The sequence below is a fragment of the Lineus longissimus genome, chromosome 2, assembly GCF_910592395.1.
Source record: "Lineus longissimus chromosome 2, tnLinLong1.2, whole genome shotgun sequence".
NCBI lineage: Eukaryota > Metazoa > Nemertea > Pilidiophora > Heteronemertea > Lineidae > Lineus > Lineus longissimus.
The window spans coordinates 28,953,683-28,977,244 of record NC_088309.1 but is presented as its reverse complement, the minus strand read 5'-3'; the positions used below and the strand labels follow the sequence as shown (position 1 = coordinate 28,977,244).

At 42.7% G+C, this 23,562-nt stretch overlaps 1 protein-coding gene across 9 annotated transcripts in view; it reads right to left on the bottom strand.

The window, feature by feature from the left end:
- The window catches only part of LOC135483425 (syntaxin), a 51,058-nt gene that overhangs the window by 21,120 nt on the left and 6,376 nt on the right, over window positions 1-23,562 (bottom strand). For 4 of the 9 annotated variants that reach the window (XM_064764338.1, XM_064764341.1, XM_064764337.1 and 1 more), the window contains exons 4-9: window positions 16,540-16,614; window positions 12,875-12,948; window positions 9,544-9,652; window positions 4,751-4,824; window positions 4,326-4,463; window positions 3,069-3,179 (exon numbers count right to left, since the gene is read on the bottom strand). In XM_064764338.1, coding sequence (XP_064620408.1) covers window positions 3,069-3,179; window positions 4,326-4,463; window positions 4,751-4,824; window positions 9,544-9,652; window positions 12,875-12,948; window positions 16,540-16,614 — 581 coding nt within the window. The other 5 variants (XM_064764339.1, XM_064764344.1, XM_064764342.1 and 2 more) reach the window with 3 other exon arrangements.

The following is a 23,562-nucleotide window of genomic DNA, read 5'->3' as shown; positions in this document are numbered from 1 at the left end:
CTCAACATGTTGCTAACAGCTGTAGGCAAAATAGATTCCGTTTTGAATGTATAGAGGATGACAGCGGTGACCACCTTTGCACATCATTTGCAACCTTGTGGCAATCTCAGCGACCTCTTTACAAAAAGTATGGAACCAATATTGCCAACAACAAATGAATAGATAGAACAAAAGAAGTTGAGCAAAGATCTGTTAGTCATGTTTGTATTGACCACTTTGGACTAAAATGCTACAGAATTCCCTCTAACCATCACCATGCCAAGAGAAAGTGAATCAAAAACAGTCATCCCAAAATCAGCCAACATGCACTGCATTCACACCACCTGCTTTCATGTGATGTCTGTTATGTAAGAGGACAGACAAAAGACAGCGAGCCCAAATGACCATGACAGCATTTGATTCAGTTAAGTCAGGCATGACAAATCATTGTTCTGCCATCCAACATGGCTGAACCTGAATGAACTAGCTCATTGAACTCTACAACAGGTGCATTAACACTGAATGTCATCGCTACTCCAATTTTATCCTATTTACATTATAAGTGCAATGATTGATGACATCACACCAGGTGACATTGTTCCCACTAGTTCAACATATTAGAGACAATACAACTTCATGTATGTCAAAGCTTAGTCATGTAATTACTTCACAGCCAATCTGGAAAGCTCAAAGAATGGCATGATGACCTTTTACAGACTACCTTATCAGCTCCACCTATATGTCACCCTGGAGACATGCAGCGAAGCCACTGATTATTGGCTGATCGTCTCCATCCATCAAATGATACGATGATGATATGATAGTTGAAAGGTTGACATGACTATTGATCACTCACCAAATTGATTTGAAGCTCGACTGATCACTGATGATTTGTTTGCAGAAGTTGCCCAAGAGGCAGACAGATTATCTGATAACCGTATAAACAGTTCATGGCCCAAGATGTTTGAAACAAGCTCATCCAAGTACTCGGTGACCATGTGAGACAAACACTGGTCATCTACTCATCACCTCGGCAAGGTCAACCAGCTCATCATCTCAGACAAAGTGACCAAGTTAAACCTATCCCATGTCTATACATAAAGTTTGCAACCAGAAACCTTCAAAGAATGAAGAGAACTACCATCCCTTGAGTAAAACAGCAGAATCATGCGAGGATCAAGTCCATCGTGCAATGGAAAGCAAAGCTACTCTAAATCTTGAGCCTGGTAGACTTGGTTAAGAGACTGAAGGTCAAACCCGATGTATGTAATGTCCCTGGTTAGATTGGTTACAGTAAGGTTAGGTTGGTTACCCCTGGTAAGATCTGGTTAGATCTGTTGGTATTGAATGCTTGTCACACCACAACAGACATATACACTGCTCAAAGGGAAACATGCTCAAGGTTGAGTACCTCATGTAAGAGGTCCTTATTAATGAGGTCCCCATGCATGAGCCCCATTTTGATTCCTGCAGTAGGTTTCCACAGTTGAGCTGTCAACACCTCCATGTTGTGATAAGACTTACATTTTTCAGGAGCACACTGAACTGAACTTGCAACTTGAACCAGATTCGACACACGTCATAGTGTCAAATCGAGTTGACTATGGTTAGGAGAGTAAACTGAAAGAGGCTGGGACAATTTTAATCCAAAAGGTACACTGATGAAGCGTTAGTGGCCATGTGGCACCAAACTTACATACAACTGCATGGGCATTATAAGTGCATTGTAGGATCAAAGGTAATCAAAGGCAGCTATGAGTAACGTGAAGAGAGAGCTCATGTACTCAGGGGGAGCCCTTGCTTCCCGCATGTTCTCAGATACTTAGGAACGAGCAGTTGGACTCACAAGCATCAGATCATCTCTGGTTTGATGAAGTTCCATCACTGTTTTATATTGACCATATCCTAATGATGAGACCTCTCTGATAATGTTACGTTATCTGTACCAATGGAGAGAGTTCCCATTGAGTGCGTTCACCCTGTCACCCTCATATCCCAAGTGACCCAGCCTCTTTTATCGTTCAAACACTTCATTCAAAACCATGTTTATCACACTTTACCAAGCTTATATTTTGAAAGGAAACAAAGTCGCACCAGATCCCCAGTCATACTGTCGATGTTTCATTGAAGCAGCCAATCTTCAAGGTGACCATTTGTCCTTCGACAAAAAAGCATCGATGATGTCTAAGTTTAGTCTGGACATATTTAAAAGGAGTTTTCTTTTGCCTGTTTGATAATGACAGTAATGCAAAACATGGTTGTGAGTGAAGAGTAGATTGTGTTAAGGAGAACACACCACCACGAGTTGACAACAGACACATTTGCCAACATGACCAACACCAAGTGTAGGTAGCCTAGCTCCAGTGATGGGTTGCAGTAGCACAACAGGCGAACATGCACCAATTGTCCCAATAACCCACTGTGCGCCTAGCATCATCAAGTGAAGGGATGGGGGAAGGACACATGGTAGACCGCTAGATCAGTTGAGGAATTTTGGAAAGAAAAAAATGATGTGCCATTTAGGACTGTTTCATCTAAGATGTGCAAAGTCTTTCCACCCTCAGGTTATAACTAGAACGCCTTCCTTTCTACTGTGATGTTTTAACTCCATTTTGAAATGGCCACGCCATATTGTAGGCTGGAATATCATCAGCTAGATGGCTTCATGTTTGGTTCACTCTGCAGAACTTATTTCTGCTGATGTATGTTTTTTGTGATTTCCTAAAGAAAATAACTCTGGGGGTGGAGAGAGGACTAGACTGCTTGACAAGTGAAAATCTAAAAGTTTTACAATAGCTAAAATGTTCACAAAAAAAGAAACAACTGTTTGGGATTTCCAGGCGGAAATTCAACAATTAAGAATAAAATAAAATCTCTGATATCTATGACATAAAATATCAAAACGGGAGAATGACTTGATTTCTTATTTATTTGTCTCATTTGCTTTAGTTTTTTGGTTGTTCAGTTTTGTTTTGGTAACTCCGAGGTACACCCCCCACTGATCTAACAGGATGGTCATATTCAACAGGTGGAGAGTGCAGGGAGAGGGGTACCATCTCTACTAGCAGACAATGGAACAAATTACCTACCCTTCGAGCTTTACTTTGGTACTTGACTGCTTTCTTGGTATCCATTTTAGCAGTTTCTATGTAATCTACAGACTGTTCAACATTGTATTCAATTCTGTCAATCATTTCTCCCTAAAAGGGCATAAACAAATAATGTGCAAATGAGAATAAATGAAGAAAGTCATAATATAATAAGACAATTATCCTACCCTTCGTGCGCTACTTTGGTACTTGACTGCTTTCTTGGTATCCGCAACGGCAGTTTCAACGTAATTTACTGACTGTTCAACATTGTATTCAACTCTGTCAATCATTTCTCCCTAAAAGGGCATAAACAAATAATGTAAATGAGATTAATTGGGGAACAAGAGGATTAGTAACAATCAATACAAAATCTATACAAGAAAGATCAGCCTACAATATACGCATGGGCTGCCAGCACTCAAGTCACTTATTAAAACTGCTATCCATTTATGACAATACAGAAGAGCAAATAGCTGGCAGATTTCAAAAGGATTAAGCATTCAGATCCCCTCCTTTCCACTTCCCATACAGACTGTTGGTCCATTTTAGCACAGACCCTGTTCATTGCACAGATTTTGCATCAACAAGCACCTCTGAATCAAAACCACACACATGGCAAAGCAGCAAATTCACAAAAACATTTGAGACTAAACATCTCTTGAATAGTCTATGCCACACAATGTAGGACAAAGGCTTTCAAGGCCAACAATCACTTTCTTCAAGAAATATTGGCATTTCTGTGAATTAGGTCCTATTGAATGAGCTAATACTTGGAGTTAAGCAATTGACTAAATCTCCTAAGTTAGAGAACTGCCAGAGACATGATCAGGGCATCTCTCAGCACTAACCAACCTGAACGAGATATGATGATCTTGGTCTCTTCTGCAGCTAGTTATGAAGTACAGGAAACACACATAGCCAGAGAGAGGTTTGCTGCAAGGTATACCTGTGACTTGACATTCACCCAGCACATCCTTCACATATGTGTGTTTCTATAATTCATAAACTGCTTTCCTGGAAATCAACATCTTCAAACTGAAAGTTTATAAACGACAGGCTTCAATCCCCCCCCATCTTGTCGACAGAAGCTCTAGCGAAGCTGTCAAAACTCAACTAACTGAAGATTACCAAGTAGAACATGTTCTTTATATCCAGAGACGTCTCTTTACAAAGTATCGTTGGAACAACGTTCTCAACCGTAAACATAATCTGCTGAGACATCCACAAATCCACCAAGCTGCTTTCTTCTCTTACCTGACTTTCAACCAGCATGGCCATATCCATAAACATATCATGTAATTCCTTTATACTCTTTTCTAATTTCATGATATCTGCATGGCGGGCTTCTATATCAGCTAGCGACTGTTTCGCTTGTTGTGTTTCTGTTATTATCTGAAATGAAATTGTGGAGAACATTATGATTGAAGACGATATGGCACTTGTAGGCCATTACAATCTATCTTCACATGAACCCAGGTAGGCATGGATGCTGCCTAAAGACTGCTCCTCTCCCTACCATCTTACCATCTGAACCTCCCTTGTAAATACTGCAGGTTGGCCTGATTCTAACGCCTACATCTTGGGTGAATATTGTGGGATTGCCTGAATATAACATGATTGCCTGATTCTAATGCCTCTCCCTTTTGGGGATTGTGGGATTTCCTGATTCTAAGACCTACCCCTTGTGTAAATATTGCAGGATTGCCTGATTCTAACATGTCTTCTAATTCTTCATTTGTTGTTGTTTTTCCGGCTGAAAGAAGGAGCAGAAAGAAGATTAGGAATAAAGAATGAAAACATATCATCATACAGTTATAGAAGTCCAATTAACCAGGTAACAACATAATTAGAGCTTTGGGTTTTTTCCTCAGCAAACCAACAATTAATTGACAAATTGCAAAGAAGGTTTGTAATGACTGAATATATGACATCATTTGGGGAAGTAATCCTTTCATCCAAAGCTCAACTTGACAATGGAGTCAACAGGTGTGAAGTCAATGAGTGAACCCAATTCAATAACAATAACTTGCTACAGCTCATATACAAGATGGCACAATGGAATAACATGAATTTATAAAGGAGAGTAGCAGTAGTAAAGTATGTCAAACATCTACTGTTTGATGTGTCATGTGAAAGTAGAAAGATTCTGTTTTAGTTGAGGAGTTTTGATTGGTCTGTTTTGAAAAGTCGTGAAGTAAAACAAAGCCTGAGAGTTATAACTACAACTTATACAAGGCATCTTCGTTCTCACTTGGAATAGAGATGACCTGCAGAACCTCACCACCACACTGGACAACAAACCTGGTCATAGACGGCTAAAGGGATGATGTTCACCAATGGACAAATTCCTGGTCACAGGTTTTGCCACCCAGTGGCCAAGGTGGTTCTGCAAGCCATCTTTTTAGAGAAAGCAAACTTGAATAGGAATGCTCTGAGAAATCTATGATTATTGAATTATAGAGACTTACAATACGCGATTATCTTAAACATCCAAAGGACAACTATCATACACAGAAACGAAACAGAATTTCTATTAAGAATTGAATGATTGTTGAAGCATTTATTGGTAACAAAAATTTAAAGCAAATAAATATGGTCTGCTCCTGCATCATTGAACAGCTCTGTGGACATCTTGGCTGCAAACAGAATCAGGTTACTGCAAGTTAACCATCGACGACGGAATGAAAATGGAGTTAAGTGTCAAAATAAACATGTTTGAATATTATGAGCTGGCATCAATAAAAGCAACCAATATCTATAAATGATAACCTACAAAGTATTGAAATTAAACATCTAAACAACTTAAATAGCAAAATAATTACTAATAATCAGGATAATTGGTTGAATAGTGTATTTCTACAAGATTTGTGAATTCTAGACATTTGTCTGAAATAAGTTTAGATTGTTTGAAGCGTAATGACAGGGCTATTATATACAGCTATGTACATTGAGAGAACTGCATCTTCTGTCTAAACAGATATTGACAGGACAGCTGGGCACAGGTTTTTGGTGTCAGAGCCATACTGCCTAGAGCAAGCGCGCTCAGAATATGCTATGTTCAGTCTTATCACTCTCAAAACTTCAACTTCTTTTTCATCCATTTCCATTCAGTTTCAATGATAAAGTACTGAAGATCATACGACTCTGGTTTTGTACATTAGGCAAGACTTTGTTATACCTTAGTTAGCCTGCTTTTTCATCCTAGGACAAGATTTCACAACTTATCACTATTGTGGCTCATGAACATCTCTACACCTTAATAGTAGACTAGATCTACCGAAGGCTTCTTCCTTAGAAGAATGCGGAGTCTCCTCTCTTACACAACCGGTCCAATGTGGTCAACAAGAAGCCCCAACATCATATCTACATGTTGAGTGTCCCGATATAAAGTCATACATCACATGACGACAACAGTTTGATTCTGCCTCACTTGGTCATCCTTGTTGAATTGGTGATCACATGCAGTAATCTTGCATACATCGGACTCGAGCGGACCAGCATTCTGTACGAAATCTGTCATGATAGACATCACCAACTGTTACACAGTCATGACCATTCGAAGGACTCCTGTCTGTTTCCCAATCTTGAAAGTTATTTTAGAGGTATGTAAGGGAGGAGCTTGCTATCATGCGTCTAAGAAGACAACAAATGGTGTGTTTACAAGTGAGCCACTACATCTATCCAAGGGCATGCGGCTTTTACCTACGGAAACTGAATGGACGCTCTGACACCTTTTGGACAAACGGCTAACTACATGTATGGTACATAGAGTACATTGTTACTTACATTCACAGAATATACATGTACTTGTCTGTTCACTTGATCTTGACGACCAACCGCTTGAGGGCGAGATAGTCAATTTCTATGCGGTTTCCTAGCACTGTTTATTAACCAGATCAGTCAATGGCAATTACTTCATAACCTGCTCAGTTCATTTATCATTTGGCTTGGGAATATTAAAACACCGTTGAACGGTGTGGTGGGGCGGACAATGCTATTGCCTTGAATGTTTACAACAAATTGGTATTTTTTGGCCAATCTATTGACAGAGGTAATCATATCTATTAACAGAGGTAATCATATCTATTGACAGAGGAAATCATAACTCCAGACACGTTATCAGAATAACACATACCAACGTTCCAATATAAAATCTTAGTTGTAGTTGATTTAGTTACCACTTATTCACAGTTTAGAGATAAGATAAAGGCCTTTAAGAATTCAACAACGTTTTAAAATAGACCCCATTAAACGTAAGAAGATACACAAGCATTGATGACAAAATCAACTTTGACTTGACTTCAATTAGCTGTTTCATGACAGCTGGCACGAGCAGCTCTTAGAGGGGACACCTTGGCATAGAAACCTCAAGAAGCCCCAACACTGTCTAGACTCCCCGACTCAATCACCATACTTATACGCCACACACATCACCATTACTAAATCGATTTACATACAAACACCTTGGGCGATGGCAAGATCTATGCTAGTCAAGGTATATCTGATTGGTTTACGTCACAACGACAATTGAAGTTTCAATCGTTATTAAACTGTTTCTCCTTGGCTGATGTTTTCCAAACCGCTTTCTTTTGGTCATTACTCATGTTCGCTCAAATCATCCTTCAGACACGTATTGAGGATTGGCTTGTTTTCGATAACTGCTGCTGGTTAGGTTCATTAAGTCAAACCTCTTAGATGCAACTGTCACATCCTTCAGTAAAGACAAGAAACACTCAAGACTGATTATTAAGCTGAACCCTTTTATCCACAGAGGTGGGAAATACTAGGCAAGGGATGACAACGTGCTAACAAGGTCGTAGGCTGTGCATCCAAGATATTTGAGGCGCCATAACGGGAAAGCTCATCTGTCTTTTGAAGATCTTTTTTGCCGTGGACATGCGCCTACACCTTGACATTATCTTGTCATCAGAGTCTCTATCACATTTATAGAATTTCAATATGAGTTTTATCAGGCCAAACCGTCCCTGGGCTATGCAATCAACGCATGGTGCGTCATTTACAGTTAGTGAACACCATTTGATGCACGGAGTGGGAGGCTTGATTCATGTCTCAACGCTTTATGCTTTCGCCAAATAGCAACCAAGCCATTTTTTATTATGACAATGAAACTTGGAATTTCACATTTTAGACAAAACAGGAATATCATGCCAAGAAAACTGCGCAGAGTGAACAAATCATGCATGGGGACGAGAATCAGTGTAAAACTTGACAAAGATGCGGAGAAAATGGAAGGTAAGGTCAAAGGTCAGGGCCGGTGTCTGCTCATGCAAAAGGTCGCCGATAAAGATGTCCTTGCATGACATGCAGGAATGAGTTAGGAGGGGTGAAAGTGATCCAGGTTTTCATGGACGGATACAGTCAGTCCCCTCTTGGCTTACTAACATTGGGTTGAAGCCTGAGATCCAGGTTTACGTGGACGGATTCAGTCGGTCCCCTCTTGGCTTACTAACATTGGGTTGAAGCCCGAGATCCAGGTTTACGTGGACGGATTCAGTCGGTCCCCTCTTGGCTTACTAACATTGGGTTGAAGCCTGAGATCCAGGTTTACGTGGACAAATACAGTCGGTCCTCTCTTGGCTTACTAACATTGGGTTGAAGCCTGAGATCCAGGTTTACGTGGACGGATTCAGTCGGTCCCCTCTTGGCTTACTAACATTGGGTTGAAGCCTGAGATCCAGGTTTACGTGGACGGATTCAGTCGTTCCCCTCTTGGCTTACTAACATTGGGTTGAAGCCTGAGATCCAGGTCACGTGGACGGATACAGTCGGTCCCCTCTTGGCTTACTAACATTGGGTTGAAGCCCGAGATCCAGGTCACGTGGACGGATACAGTCGGTCCCCTCTTGGCTTACTAACATTGGGTTGAAGCCTGAGATCAAGGTTTACATGGACGGATACAGTCGGTCCCCTCTTGGCTTACTAACATTGGGTTGAAGCCTGAGATCCAGGTTTACGTGGCCGGATACAGTCGGTCCCCTCTCAGCTCCCTAACATTGGGTTGAAGCCTGAGATCCTGGTGTACGAGGACATATACAATTGTCCCTCTTGTGGCTCACTCATATTGGGGTGAAACCAGAGAGGATGAGGCTGAGGCTGAGATCTGGTACCACAATCGTGTCTACCTCTAGATCAGCTGTTATGCAACACTGCTCTCCAAATGTGATCAAGCGAATTAAGGATAGACGGTGCCAAGGTGGTTGAACTGGTTAGTTTTTGGGGTGAATTAGATTAGTTAGCTACCATTTCATTGCGAATCTGAGTGTTAATGTTAGTTCATTATAAGAACCTGCAATTTGGATGCTGAACGAGGTTATACTGAGGAAATGATACTGGGGGTTAAGCAAAGGTTATTTGAAAGACTGAACAGGTTATAAAACAGTGCTAGGAAGGGAAGAGTGCATGTACGATACGCGGCGCGGGCCGATGAAGAAAAAACTATAGGATATCTTACTGATTTCCAGTTGCCGTTGGATACGCCCCTTGCATCGTTCCCTGTAGTCTATCTGACATGCGTTGTAATCGTTCATTACTTCGACAAATTTACGTGATAATGTGGCGTGCTATAAAATGAAATAAACAGATGAAGAACAAAAGGAGATGATGAAAAAGTTGAGATAATCTAAACTTGAAGGAAAAGAAAAACACATATTGAGCAGAAGAGAAGAAGAGGAAAAATTAGCGTAGAAAAACGTCTTACTGATCTCCATCTGGCGTTTGATGCGACTTTTGCACCCATCACGGTAGTCTATTTGTGCCTTGTTGTAATCGTTCATGACTTCGATAAATTTACGTGAAATCGTGGAGTACTACAAATGAACCAACAACAAATCAAGACTTGTCTTAGAGATATAGCAGGCAGGGGACATGCGGAATGAGTGAGAATGCACTCAGAGAGAGAGAGAGAGCACTACACTACCACGCCACACGCAAAACAATCTGGAGAAAAGGTAGGAAGACGGAGGAGGAAAACCTGAAACTGAAATCTCATATTAGAACATTATTGGGGGCTTTTTATTAGCTAGTACAATCAGCAAGTAATGGTATTTTCCTATAGATTTCCACATCCCATCATTCAATATCGCCAGTCAATGCACTTCTGGCCAATGTTGGCGCTGGACATGCTTGGGCCATCCCAATCCCTATCAAAAGGACTCTCAACTGTGTCATAACAACATGGAACTGGTATTTCGGGCAGTTATGACGTTATGACGCATCCCACCGAAATACCTGCCCACTGTAGGCCTATAGCGAAGTGGTTTTGAGCCTCCCACAACATTTCATTTTTTACATACAGAACAAGTTGCACACCTCTGCAGGTTCATCAAAGAAGCTCTTGGCAGACAATCTTACTACCACCAACTGCCGTCAGAACTGCCGACAGAATCATTCCCACCACCCACCACCTTCCTGTTCTTAGTGCAGTACGAGCAATTTGTCAAACTGTTAGCCGCGGTGGAATGGAGCGCGAGGGTAGACAAAGGTCAGGCAACGCTTTTCATTGACGCAATTACTCTGTATCATTTGCTTCCAATGAATCAGGTGCTTCCGGTTTTGTTAGCATGAGGCTTTGATAACCCATGATCACTTCTGTGTTAGGGTTCATCACCCTTAACATGTGTAGTAAGGACCCTGATAAAACATGTATTCTCAACACCCTGAAATTCCATGTTGTAATATCAATCTTATTCTAATCTACTCCTAACAATGCCTAACCAAGACTCATTGCACAGTGCCATTGCTGTTGGTGCCCTCACAAGTCTTCTTACATTTGACAATACCCAAGGGCCAAATTACTCCCAATTGGGTGAGATGACAAAGATCAAGAGTTCTATGTTTATCCTGCATGGATGATCTGCCACAGGTAGGCACAAGTTGGTCAGATGTAAGCAGTGTGGCCATGCACAATACACACTCAACATTGTAAGAAGTCCCACTTTGATCTGCTTCAGCGGAACATAATGGTCCCCAAGCCATGGTTATCACCATGAGAGGGGTGAGGTGACTAGCCCGAAGCCCCTCTTACCATAAAGTGAGCATGGACTGGTCCCCAAGCCATGGTTATCACCATGAGAGGGGTGAGGTGACTAGCTCGAAGCCCCTCTTACCATAAAGTGAGCATGGACTGGTCCCCAAGCCATGGTTATCACCATGAGAGGGGTGAGGTGACAGCCCGAAGCCCCTCTTACCATGAGAGGGGTGAGGTGACAGCCCGAAGCCCCTCTTACCATAAAGTGAGCATGGACTGGTCCCCAAGCCATGGTTATCACCATGAGAGGGGTGAGGTGACTAGCTCGAAGCCCCTCTTACCATGAGAGGGGTGAGGTGACAGCCCGAAGCCCCTCTTACCATGAGAGGGGTGAGGTGACTAGCCCGAAGCCCCTCTTACCATAAAGTGAGCATGGACTGGTCCCCAAGCCATGGTTATCACCATGAGAGGGGTGAGGTGACTAGCTCGAAGCCCCTCTTACCATAAAGTGAGCATGGACTGGTCCCCAAGCCATGGTTATCACCATGAGAGGGGTGAGGTGACTAGCCAGAAGCCCCTCTTACCATAAAGTGAGCATGGACTGGAACTTAGCGTAACTCCTTACATTCAATGCATAGTCTGTTATGTGCATCACCACACCCTCACTCTGATTGATAGGAAAGGGTCAAATAAAAGCACAACAGCATCAAGGCTATCAAACAAATAAAAGGATTCATGCACAATCATCACACATTTATCATCAATGGTTTGCATAGACATGGTAGGTGCAACAGAATGTATTTCTATAATCTGACTTATTAAATCACAGTTGTAGTACTGACCATAATAATCAATTGATTTCTTTCATTAGAGTCACTCTACATTCATGTACACAATGAGGCCAACCAAACATGACCTTTTGTCCAGGCATTTGCATAGGTCAAGAAGGGTTAGGGACACAAACAATGAGAGATAAAACTGTAACAGAACACCCCTGCAAAGCAGCTTTGGGCTCTTCCGACACTGAACGCAGGACCATTGTGAGAATGGACCAGCTCACTCAAGTTTGCTTGATGGCCTCTCATTCCAACCAACCAACCGATCCTGAGCTCACCACACACAGTGTACAGTGATGTACGAAGCAAGCACTGTGAGGTCTGGTCTCCTTTGGATGATCTATGCAAATGACCTTTCAGCTTGGAACAACACAAGTGTCACTTTCAACCAACAATACAAATAAAGCACAGTATGCTTGATCAATTGTAATCAGAAGTGTTTGTCAATCTTTTGAACAAAGTGTCACTTGGTTGAATGACCACAATTAGACAGTGTAAAAACTGTCAACTATACTGTACGCAATGTGTGACATCCTTCTGTGGTCCCACAGAGGGTTCAACACTGCACAACGATGCAACTTTCCACATCAAATAAGTCAACGGTTTTGTGATTGTGGTTGAGAGGGAGGGATCACTGGTCCCTTTGAAGCCCAACTTTCCAACATGTTTGAGGACAAACACAAGGTCATTTCCCTTCCACCTCTGAGAAATCTTTGATCAGTCACACCCCCTACTAAACCCACAAGACGCAACCTTAACTCATGCTCATAACAAATGAATTGATTCCCCTGCTCAATAATGATTGGACTCTGCTACTGTTGTTATCTCGAATACTCCTGGGTAAACCTCTCAACCAGAGCAAGCATAGAGTGACATTTTTCATAATAGGTTCGATAGTGGTTAGCTTTGCAAACGGTTAAGGTTTCCACAGTGGAATTGGCACTGCAGTTCACTCATAAAAGCCTATTATTTTGGGTTACCTGTGTTTTGCGTATCCTAAGGTCTGCTGAAGATTTGTTGGAATGTTCTTCTTGTTCTATGTTCTGTTCAATAACTGAAATAAAGAAAACATATCAATTTGAAAACACCTAACTGCTGACAGAGTAATTTGAACACTTCAGTTCATGGGCTTCTTCTCAAATTTTGGTCACTTCAAACCCATCGATCTCGTGCAGCCATTTGAGTCTGGGATTGTCAAACAAACATTTCCACCACCTTCATGTATAGACTGTACTGGCAAAACCAGGCAGATTTGTCTTGACAACATTCTGCAGTTGCGGTCCTTCCCACCAGTCCTGCAGGAAGTCCAGGAAAGCTGGACTCTTCAATAGCAGTCACTTCACAGCCAATCAATGCAGGTTTTATGTTATTGTGAGCAGAGGTCTGTCTCGCATCCACCTCAATCTCCAACAACGAGCAACGGCAGACCTCGATGATGGAGACTCCACAACCACAGCACTCTGGCGCAATTATGTGAAACTTTTTCTAAATGGGTGGAGCGTTTGAGTTTAATGTTTCTGAACACATTGTATATGCATGGCATATTCACTGATCTAGACCATATTGATTATCAGGAAAATTATCAGGACATTTGCGCACTTGTTAATATGATGTTGTGTCTCCTAAAAATATGCCCTTTTCGCTTGTATAACGACAAGTTGGCTCATCAAAGTTTACTGAGGTACACTTTCAGACTATCTGGTCAATCTGACTCCAGTATGTGAAATGTAGCTTTGCCTTATCCCTCTAATGATGAAAATGCATGCGCCTTCTCAAATGACATACGTTAATCTTGATACCTATTCCTAAACAGTCAAATGCTACATCAAATGTAGATTTCATCGTGCCCTGAAAGCAGCGACAAACCATCGCTCATCGATCAAAGACTCCAACCCTGCCTTCATGAATCATTCCATCGCAATAAAGAAACACGCTCAATTTACCTTTGTTCTCTTGTAATCATGTTTTTGATTGGTAAACGAGATCAATAAAGCGCAGGCATATAAACACCTACAGACTCCAGGCAGGCACATGAAGCTACAGTCTGTGTCTATAGACTTGTGTCTATAGACTTGTGTCTATAGGATACAGGTTATCATTAGTTGACATTCTATGTTGATTCTGGCGTTGCCCAATAACTCATATAGAGAGCAACGAGATGCCTTGGCAAGACAGTTGAAATGTTTCATCAGAGGTTGGCTGATATGGTGGTTTTAAGCCACTCAGAGGTGGTTTGTCCAGCTAACACAACCTGGCCTGGTTACATACCCGACCTGACTAGACGACGCCCCGCAACTACAGTGCCAGATTCAGACTGATGGTCTCACCAAACCAGCAACCAAACTACAGCCAAAAATTTGCGAACATCTATGACGCTTGGTTCAGATGACTGGTGTGACCAACCTGGCCTGGCTTCACCTGGCCGATTTCTACACAACCGTCATCAATAGTTCAATAGTCCGTTACAGAGTGATAGTGTGACCTGACAAGCCAAGGCTGTGTTCTATTTATAGCGTGGCTATCTAAGCATCAGATTGAAGGAATCGATCCATCACCAGACACTAATGATTTATTCCCCATCAAGAAGAGACTTTATAATCAAATGATGCGCCTAATTTTGATCTTGTGGGTTTGCATGGCAAGTTGACAAATTCGAAAATTTGGATACGTTGTCATGGTAACAGCAGGACCAAGCTAGTGTTGTCTAGCTAATAGTGGAGGAACGCACAGTGTGACAGGGTTGTATTGGAATGTGGTGAAACAGGAATACAGTCCAGATACGTTCCCAGAATATGCTCAGCTTGAGAGTCTGGGTCTGGTGACATGGCTCTAAAGCTGCTGAGACCTATACAGTCCAGATACGTTCCCAGAATATGCTCAGCTTGAGACTGAATACTTGAGGTGCTGGGTCTGGTGACATGGCTCTAAAGCTGCTGAGACCTGTACAGTCCAGATACGTTCCCAGAATAGGTAACCGGAAAAACGCCGACCGACCGACCGACCGACCGACCTACTGACCTACCGACCTACCGTCATATACAGTATCCCTTACGCTTTTCTATAGCACCTGTATCTGTGTAGTGCCCAGCGCAATGGACGTGATGGATTCCGACATGTCTGACAGCAGCATCTCCAGTCAATTATACCAGGAAAACGAGCCCACGCGGTAAGGAACTGATAACGATACTCTAAAGATATAAACAATTTCATTTCACATGACCTGCTATCGTGGATTGGATATATCACATTGACTTATGAGACCTGAGACTCAACTACGAAACTCCTTGGGTTGGTAGGTCGGTAGGTCGGTCAGTCAGCGTTTTTCCGGTTACCGTATAATTGACTGGAGATGCTGCTGTCAGACATGTCGGAATCCATCACGTCCATTGCGCTGGGCACTACACAGATACATGTGCTATAGAAAAGCGAAAGTGATACTGTATATGACGGTAGGTCGGTAGGTCAGTAGGTCGGTCGGTCGGTCGGTCGGTCGGTCGGCGTTTTTCCGGTTACCCCCAGAATATGCTCAGCTTGAGACTGAATACTTGAGGTGCTGGGTCTGGTGACATGGCTCTAAAGCTGCTGAGACCTATACAGTCCAGATACGTTCCCAGAATATGCTCAGCTTGAGACTGAATACTTGAGGTGCTGGGTCTGGTGACATGGCTCTAAAGCTGCTGAGACCTGCATGCAATGCATCTACAGTACATGTAGTATCAGACAATTTTGGTATGGAGTTATGATTGAGTTGCCTATGGAGTAGAAGAGTAGCTGACCATTTTCAGTTGTTGCACCAGATGTAGTTTAGGCTTGATTTGGCTGTATGTGTGCCACAGGCCTGATTACAGACTGACCAAATAGTTACAATATAGAATCGAGTAGGACCTAGCAGCCAAGATGTGACTGCATCTTGACTTGGCAGATAATAAGAAGGAATCAAGGCACTAGCTAAAGGAAGGGTTCAAGTAAAGGTCAGCCTTGCTTCAAAGACCATCCCTTTCATCACAATCCAGCTTCATACATTTTTTCCCAATGTGTTCTCCATTAATCTTGGCATTTTTTTCAAGGGATTGTCCATCATAGTTCCAGCGACACAGGGAGCACAAAAAGGGATACATTCTCATAGCATGGCTGGTGAAAGCATGGTCACTGTTGGTGAACAAACAGGGTTGAATACTACCACAGCTGTGAGGCCTTCTCACAAGTCACCTTGTCCCATGAGAACAAAAGACCATTAATAAGATTATGCTGGTCATTTATTCATCAAGCTTCATTCATTGTCATTCATAAAGCATGTACATACAATACATGTAATAGTATTATGAATTTATGACCTACACTATAAAAGTAATTTGGTGATAACAGGTCTGTGTATTCAGCAGTAATTACAGAGTGCCAATAGTAGGATACCTTCTCCTCACAATGTATGTAGTTGTAAACCATTTGCAGTGAAATACAATGATGATAAAATTGGCAAACTATAGTGTCCCCTTCTGAAAGGGCCAACCAGATTTTGAATACAAAATACTTGCAAAGTCAGAGGACAGGGTGTACCATGTGGCTCAATGATGGACATTCGACATCCAAAAAGTTGTCTTTATCTGTGATGACATCATATGCACGGCCTATAGGAGTTGCTACTTACCCTTTAACTTCCCTCTAACCTTGTTTGCTGTCTTCTTGATGTCAGACATTAGTTCCTCCAGTTCACTTTTCACCTCTGCAATGAGAAATACACAATGACAACATGAACATGAGGCTTTGATCAGGTATGGGACTTACTCTGATCTAAAAAACGACTGGTCATTTACTCTTTTTGGTGGGAAATATCTATAGAACAACAAACTGAAATGAATCATGGCCATAAAGGACCCAACATTGCATTAGGTCAAGAAGGCATGAACGGCCTGCCACTCTCATACGCTTCTCATGTCTGTTGTGAATGATATCTAAGTTTACAAGTTCGCAACCTGAGGCAAGGGGTAGGCCAAGAGACATGAGAGATAGATCTGCAGCATGAATTACCAGGGTTCACCTCCTTCCATACATGAATGCTTCATAACATGGAGAGGCAAGGTAGGGGGAGGCCAAGAGATCAATCACCAGCATGAATTACCAGGGTTCACCTCCTTCCATACGTGAATGCCTCATAACATGGAGAGGCAAAATAGGGGGAGGCCAAGAGATCAATCACCAGCATGAATTACCAGGGTTCACCTCCTTCCATACATGAATGCCTCATAACATGGAGAGGCAAGGTAGGGGGAGGCCAAGAGATCAATCACCAGCATGAATACCAGGGTTCACCTCCTTCCATACGTGAATGCCTCATAACATGGAGAGGCAAGGTAGGGGGAGGCCAAGAGATCAATCACCAGCATGAATACCAGGGCTCACCTCCTTCCATACGTGAATGCCTCATAACATGGAGAGACAAGGTCATGAAGGTAGGGGGAGGCCAAGAGATCAATCACCAGCATGAATTACCAGGGTTCACCTCCTTCCATACATGAATGCCTCATAACATGGAGAGGCAAGGTAGGGGGAGGCCAAGAGATCAATCACCAGCATGAATTACCAGGGTTCACCTCCTTCCATACATGAATGCCTCATAACATGGAGAGGCAAGGTAGGGGGAGGCCAAGAGATCAATCACCAGCATGAATACCAGGGTTCACCTCCTTCCATACATGAATGCCTCATAACATGGAGAGGCAAGGTAGGGGGAGGCCAAGAGATCAATCACCAGCATGAATTACCAGGGTTCACCTCATTCCATACGTGAATGGCTCATAACATGGAGAGGTAAGGTAGGGGGAGGCCAAGAGATCAATCACCAGCATAAATACCAGGGTTCACCTCCTTCCATACATGAATGCCTCATAACATGGAGAGGCAAGGTAGGGGGAGGCCAAGAGATCAATCACCAGCATGAATTACCAGGGTTCACCTCATTCCATACGTGAATGCCTCATAACATGGAGAGGCAAGGTAGGGGGAGGCCAAGAGATCAATCACCAGCATGAATACCAGGGTTCACCTCCTTCCATACGTGAATGCCTCATAACATGGAGAGGCAAGGTAGGGGGAGGCCAAGAGATCAATCACCAGCATGAGTACCAGGGTTCACCTCCTTCCATACGTGAATGCCTCATAACATGGAGAGGCAAGGTAGGGGGAGGCCATGAGATCAATCACCAGCATGAATAACCAGGGTTCACCTCCTTCCATACGTGAATGGCTCATAACATGGAGAGGCAAGGTAGGGGGAGGCCAAGAGATCAATCACCAGCATGAATACCAGGGTTCACCTCCTTCCATACGTGAATGCCTCATAACATGGAGAGGCAAGGTAGGGGGAGGCAAGGAGATAAATCACCAGCATGAATACCAGGGTTCACCTCCTTCCATACGTGAATGCCTCATAACATGGAGAGGCAAGGTAGGGGGAGGCCAAGAGATCAATCACCAGCATGAATTACCAGGGTTCACCTCATTCCATACGTGAATGGCTCATAACATGGAGAGGTAAGGTAGGGGGAGGCCAAGAGATCAATCACCAGCATGAATACCAGGGTTCACCTCCTTCCATACGTGAATGCCTCATAACATGGAGAGGCAAGGTAGGGGGAGGCCAAGAGATCAATCACCAGCATGAATACCAGGGTTCACCTCCTTCCATACGTGAATGCCTCATAACATGGAGAGGCAAGGTAGGGGGAGGCAAGGAGATAAATCACCAGCATGAATACCAGGGTTCACCTCCTTCCATACGTGAATGCCTCATAACATGGAGAGGCAAGGTAGGGGGAGGCCAAGAGATCAATCACCAGCATGAATTACCAGGGTTCACCTCATTCCATACGTGAATGGCTCATAACATGGAGAGGTAAGGTAGGGGGAGGCCAAGAGATCAATCACCAGCATGAATACCAGGGTTCACCTCCTTCCATACGTGAATGCCTCATAACATGGAGAGGCAAGGTAGGGGGAGGCCAAGAGATCAATCACCAGCATGAATACCAGGGTTCACCTCCTTCCATACGTGAATGCCTCATAACATGGAGAGGCAAGTGTGGGGAGGCCAAGAAACCAACTTGACACCTGTCAATTGATGATAACAACATTGATGGCAAAGATGGTCACTGTGTGGTTCAGGTTTATCTGCGAACACACATGCCCTGGCCGCTCTCATCCTCTTCCCTCTACAGTACCAGGCGAATCACCGAGTGACTATGACATGGCTAGATGGCCTTGCTAAGGTTCACACAATGCACACCATGGTTTGTACAAGAAGATACACTGCGAGGGCAGATCAATACAAATGCAAGAATGCCGCTAGCCGTTACCTCGAGAGTCGAGCACATATCGGCAAATATGAGCATGATATAGTGGCAAGCATGCTGTATTAAGTTGTGCTCATGTGGATGAGAGGCGGTTTGACATTTATGTGATAGTGTGATACTGATAGACACCCACCCACCCACATCTCTATCTTATCATTTTGTAAAGGGGAGTGGAGAGTGTACATTGGCCTGTCTCGTAATGAAATATTGTCAGATTAGGGCAGCTTGATTTATCCCATTATCATCGTACAAATGACTCATACATCCTCCTCATGGACAGGTAGAGCTGTACATGAGGCTGGAGGGCAATGGACCCATAGTGGGCGGTAAGTTAACTTGCTTTTTGTTAGAGCTATCGTTGGACTAGAGCTTCATCAAGCCACACTCTAATCCCCGCCTTCGATAATGATCATTATTGATCCTGCAATATATCGACAAGCTCCAATTGATTCCCCAAGGACCCAGTATCAATAGTCGCAAGTGTAGCTTTTCATGTGATGAAGTGGGATGCAACACAATTCTGAAGGTCTTCGTGTGGCTTGTGATGTCTTTGGCAGCAACACGGAGGTCTGATCATAGAGTATCGGTTCACAAGCCGAGGGACAGTAGCCAACATCCTAAAATATCACCACAATACTAGAGACAGGGCCATGTCAGAGTGGTATTAGAGTACTAGAGAATGGTATTAGCTGAACGTATTAGTCATATAACAATCCAATGGCGTATACCCTCCCAAACCTCTAGCAAACTGTTCACACCATAACACTAACAGCCACAACCAACACAGCCATCCCAACAGTGCCTATTCATAGCTCAGCCTTTCATGATTGGCTCCATAAAAGTTTTAAGAGAATCCAAGATCATGTGATGGAGACGATTTGACATCTTTCACAACCAAATAAATCAAAAAGATCGATAGAAGTTCACCGATGAAACCATGGAAGCAGTCATGAGTGAAGTTTTTATCAAGAAGATTATGTGAACTGGCATTGAATGATCTCCACTGGGCTAAAGCTGGAAAACGTAGCTATTAACATGTAGACATTATGGGTGGAAGACCAAGTCTTTGTGAACTGGCATCGATGATTTCCACTGAGGCTAAAGTAAAGCTTAAAGCATTGAGAGTGGAAAGTGGCAAGATCAAGTCTTTATGATGAGGCACCAAGTCCACATTCAGTGGATGGATGGCAGCAGGAACAAGTCATTTCCAGGACAGTTTCTTCCATCCCAATTAGGCAGGGGGCCATCCAAATTTCAATCAGTCATGATAATTTTTTAAGTAGTTCCGGTGAGGGTCTCGGATGGCAACAATGAATCAGGTTTGAAACAGAATGCTGCATTGGTGTGGCTGATCAACTGACAGTTCTATAAAGAGCTTGGATCTTGTAATGGAGATGGACTAGCCCCAACCCCTGTGATTGGAATTTCCCCTGACGGCTGTGGACGCATCTAGAATTCCAACCTCCAATCTTCACCACATTCACATTGATCAGGAGGCCATAAAATATTCACTCTTGCCTAAGTTACACCTGTATGGAGCATGGCTTACTCAACATAAAAGTGGCACCATCACTTGCCTTGCATGCCAAGTACGGCATGATTTGATCCAGCTACAATAGACTCGCCAGTGCAGTTTGACCGATTGCATTTCTGCTTCATGATTGGATTCTGACAAGCTGCAGTTGTGTGATTAATCCATGGTTACAGCAGCAGTGAGGGTGCAACAATATATTGATGAGGTACAAGTGGGATACTTGCATCCAGTTTTCAGCCCATTTACTGAGCAAAGGTGCTGGGCTAGCAACACCACCATTGCCCTGACAGTCCGGACGACATTGAGACAGCAAGCTAATGACTGTCACATCCAAATGATTATGTAGAGACATTCACAATTAAAAATAAAGCAGGCAATCTGTTCAAACACACAATCAATGGTCATATAGAGTGCAACAACAGCAAGGCTGTCTAAACCTTTCAATGGACTGGATTCGCCAGAGGCACATGCTGAATGAACAAGAGTGCGCCAACATTGCGCATGCGCGGGGTTCGGACGCACTTTTAAAATCGATCAAGTTTCTGCGAACTAAAACATTAAAAAACCTATGAAAAACCTAAATCTGGATTCATCAAACCATCAGATCTCCAAGTCAACGATGTGAATTATTTGCTGCAGAATTTGAAAAGAAATCGGTCCAGTATTTTTCACAGTTTGCATGGATCAAGTGTCTGGCAGCTTTTTCGAGGATTGTATTTTCGCGGTTCGCCATTTTGTTCTTGGTCATGTTTGTATACACTAGAAACGGTGCGGTACGTGCATAGGATTGCATTGCACGATCTTTGACATGTAAAGTTCCAAACAGGATAGGATGCTTATGTTCAATACCACATTGGCAGATCAGTAAATAGAGAAGCCTTATAGGAATTGAGGTAAGGTAGTGACTATATAATCTACTGTATGCATGCTGCTTACAATCGCTCCTGGCTTTTTTGCTGCTGCTTGACTGCTGTTTGTGTTCATTGCAAAGCTAGAATATAAAATGCCACCAAAGTGCCAAGACTGTAAAGCAACCAAAGGGGTATCATATGCCCAAGGGGACCAATTTCTATGCAAAGCATGTACTGCAATACGGTTCCCTACCATGGCCAGTGCCAGTGGTGGTATACAAGGTCAGCGTAGAGGATCAAGATCTTCCATTCACCTACAAGATAAGGAAAGCTCAAAATCTGGCAATGATGAATCTGTAATTGAAAGTGAACACGTAAACTGTGGCTCTTGTAAGAACAAAGTGGAAGAAGAGCAAGATGCACTTCAGTGTGAACTGTGTGAATTTTGGCACCATGCCATTTGTGAAAATGTATCTGTAGAGAATTATGCCTTTCTAAAGAAAAACTCAAATGAGGAAAGTAGTATTCACTGGTACTGTCATAAATGCAATAAATCAGCCGGTAAACTTCTCCAGGCTTACTCTAAACTAGAAAAGAGACAAAGTGTGTTAGAACACAGCCTCACTATCATTCGAGAACAAGTAAATGAAATACCTCATAAAATTAAAGATGAAGTTAAACTACAGATAGCGGAAATGCCAAGTAGTTCAACCTTTGACAAAGATGCACAAGATGCACTGGTTTCCAAAAGTGCACGTGAGATTCAACTCCGAAGCCAGAGAGAGGACAGTATAGTGGTATTTAACGTCCCGGAGAGCGAGCAGGAGGAGACTGAACTCAGAATTGAAGAAGACCGAGAGAAGTTCAAACAAATCTGTGATGCCATTGATCAAAACGAGGTAACATTTGGTAAAATCAGGAGAACTGGCAGAAAAACCGAAGACTATCCAAAGAAAATGATAGTAGAAATAAAGGACAGTAAGGCAAAAAACCGTATACTCAGGGCAAGTGGTGCCCTCAAGGATCACCAAAACCCAGTGATGAGGAAGATCTTCATGAAGAAGAACCAGACCCCATTACAACAGAAGGAAGCCAAGGCATACTACGAAATGATGAGAGCCAAGGAGAAAGAAGAGGAGAGGAGGTAGAAAATGCACAAATTTTCAGAGACAATGTACATACACGCAGTTATAATTTATTTTCAGCACCTACTTCAGAAGTTAATTTAGATGCACGTTCAAAATTTGGATTCAAATGCCTCTCATTAAATGCAGATAGTCTAGTCAATAAAAGGCCGGAACTTGAACTGTTAATAGAAAGTACTGATGCAGACATAATTAGTGTGACCGAATTAATACCAAAAAATTCACGATGTGTTGTACAGGCGTCGGAGTTCAATATAAATGGTTTCACCTTTTACTCAAACTTAGGAAATGTTACAGGTCCCCACAGAGGAGTTGGTATTTATGTACGAAACTTCATCTCAACGGTGGAAGTTAATCTAGAGGAGAAATTTGATGAGAGTGTGTGGCTTGAGATAAAATTGCGTGATAATGACACCTTACTAGTCGGATGTCTATACAGATCTCCAAATTCTACAGAATTAGCTAATGAAAAACAGAGAAATGCGCTTCGCTCAGCTAGCAATCGTAAATATAGTCATTATCTAGTAATGGGAGATACAAACCATCCTGAGATCGACTGGACAAATATAATGTCAAATGCAAGCCCAAACCACCCAGCAAGCCGCTTCCTAGAAACCATTAGAGACTGTTTCTGGTTTCAGCATGTAACGAAACCTACTCATCATAGAGGTGAAAACCGACCAAATGTATTGGACTTAGTCTTCACAAACGAACAGGACATGATAAATGAAATCCATATGCTTCCACCATTAGGAAAAAGCCACCATTCTTGCATTAACTTTTTATACAGAT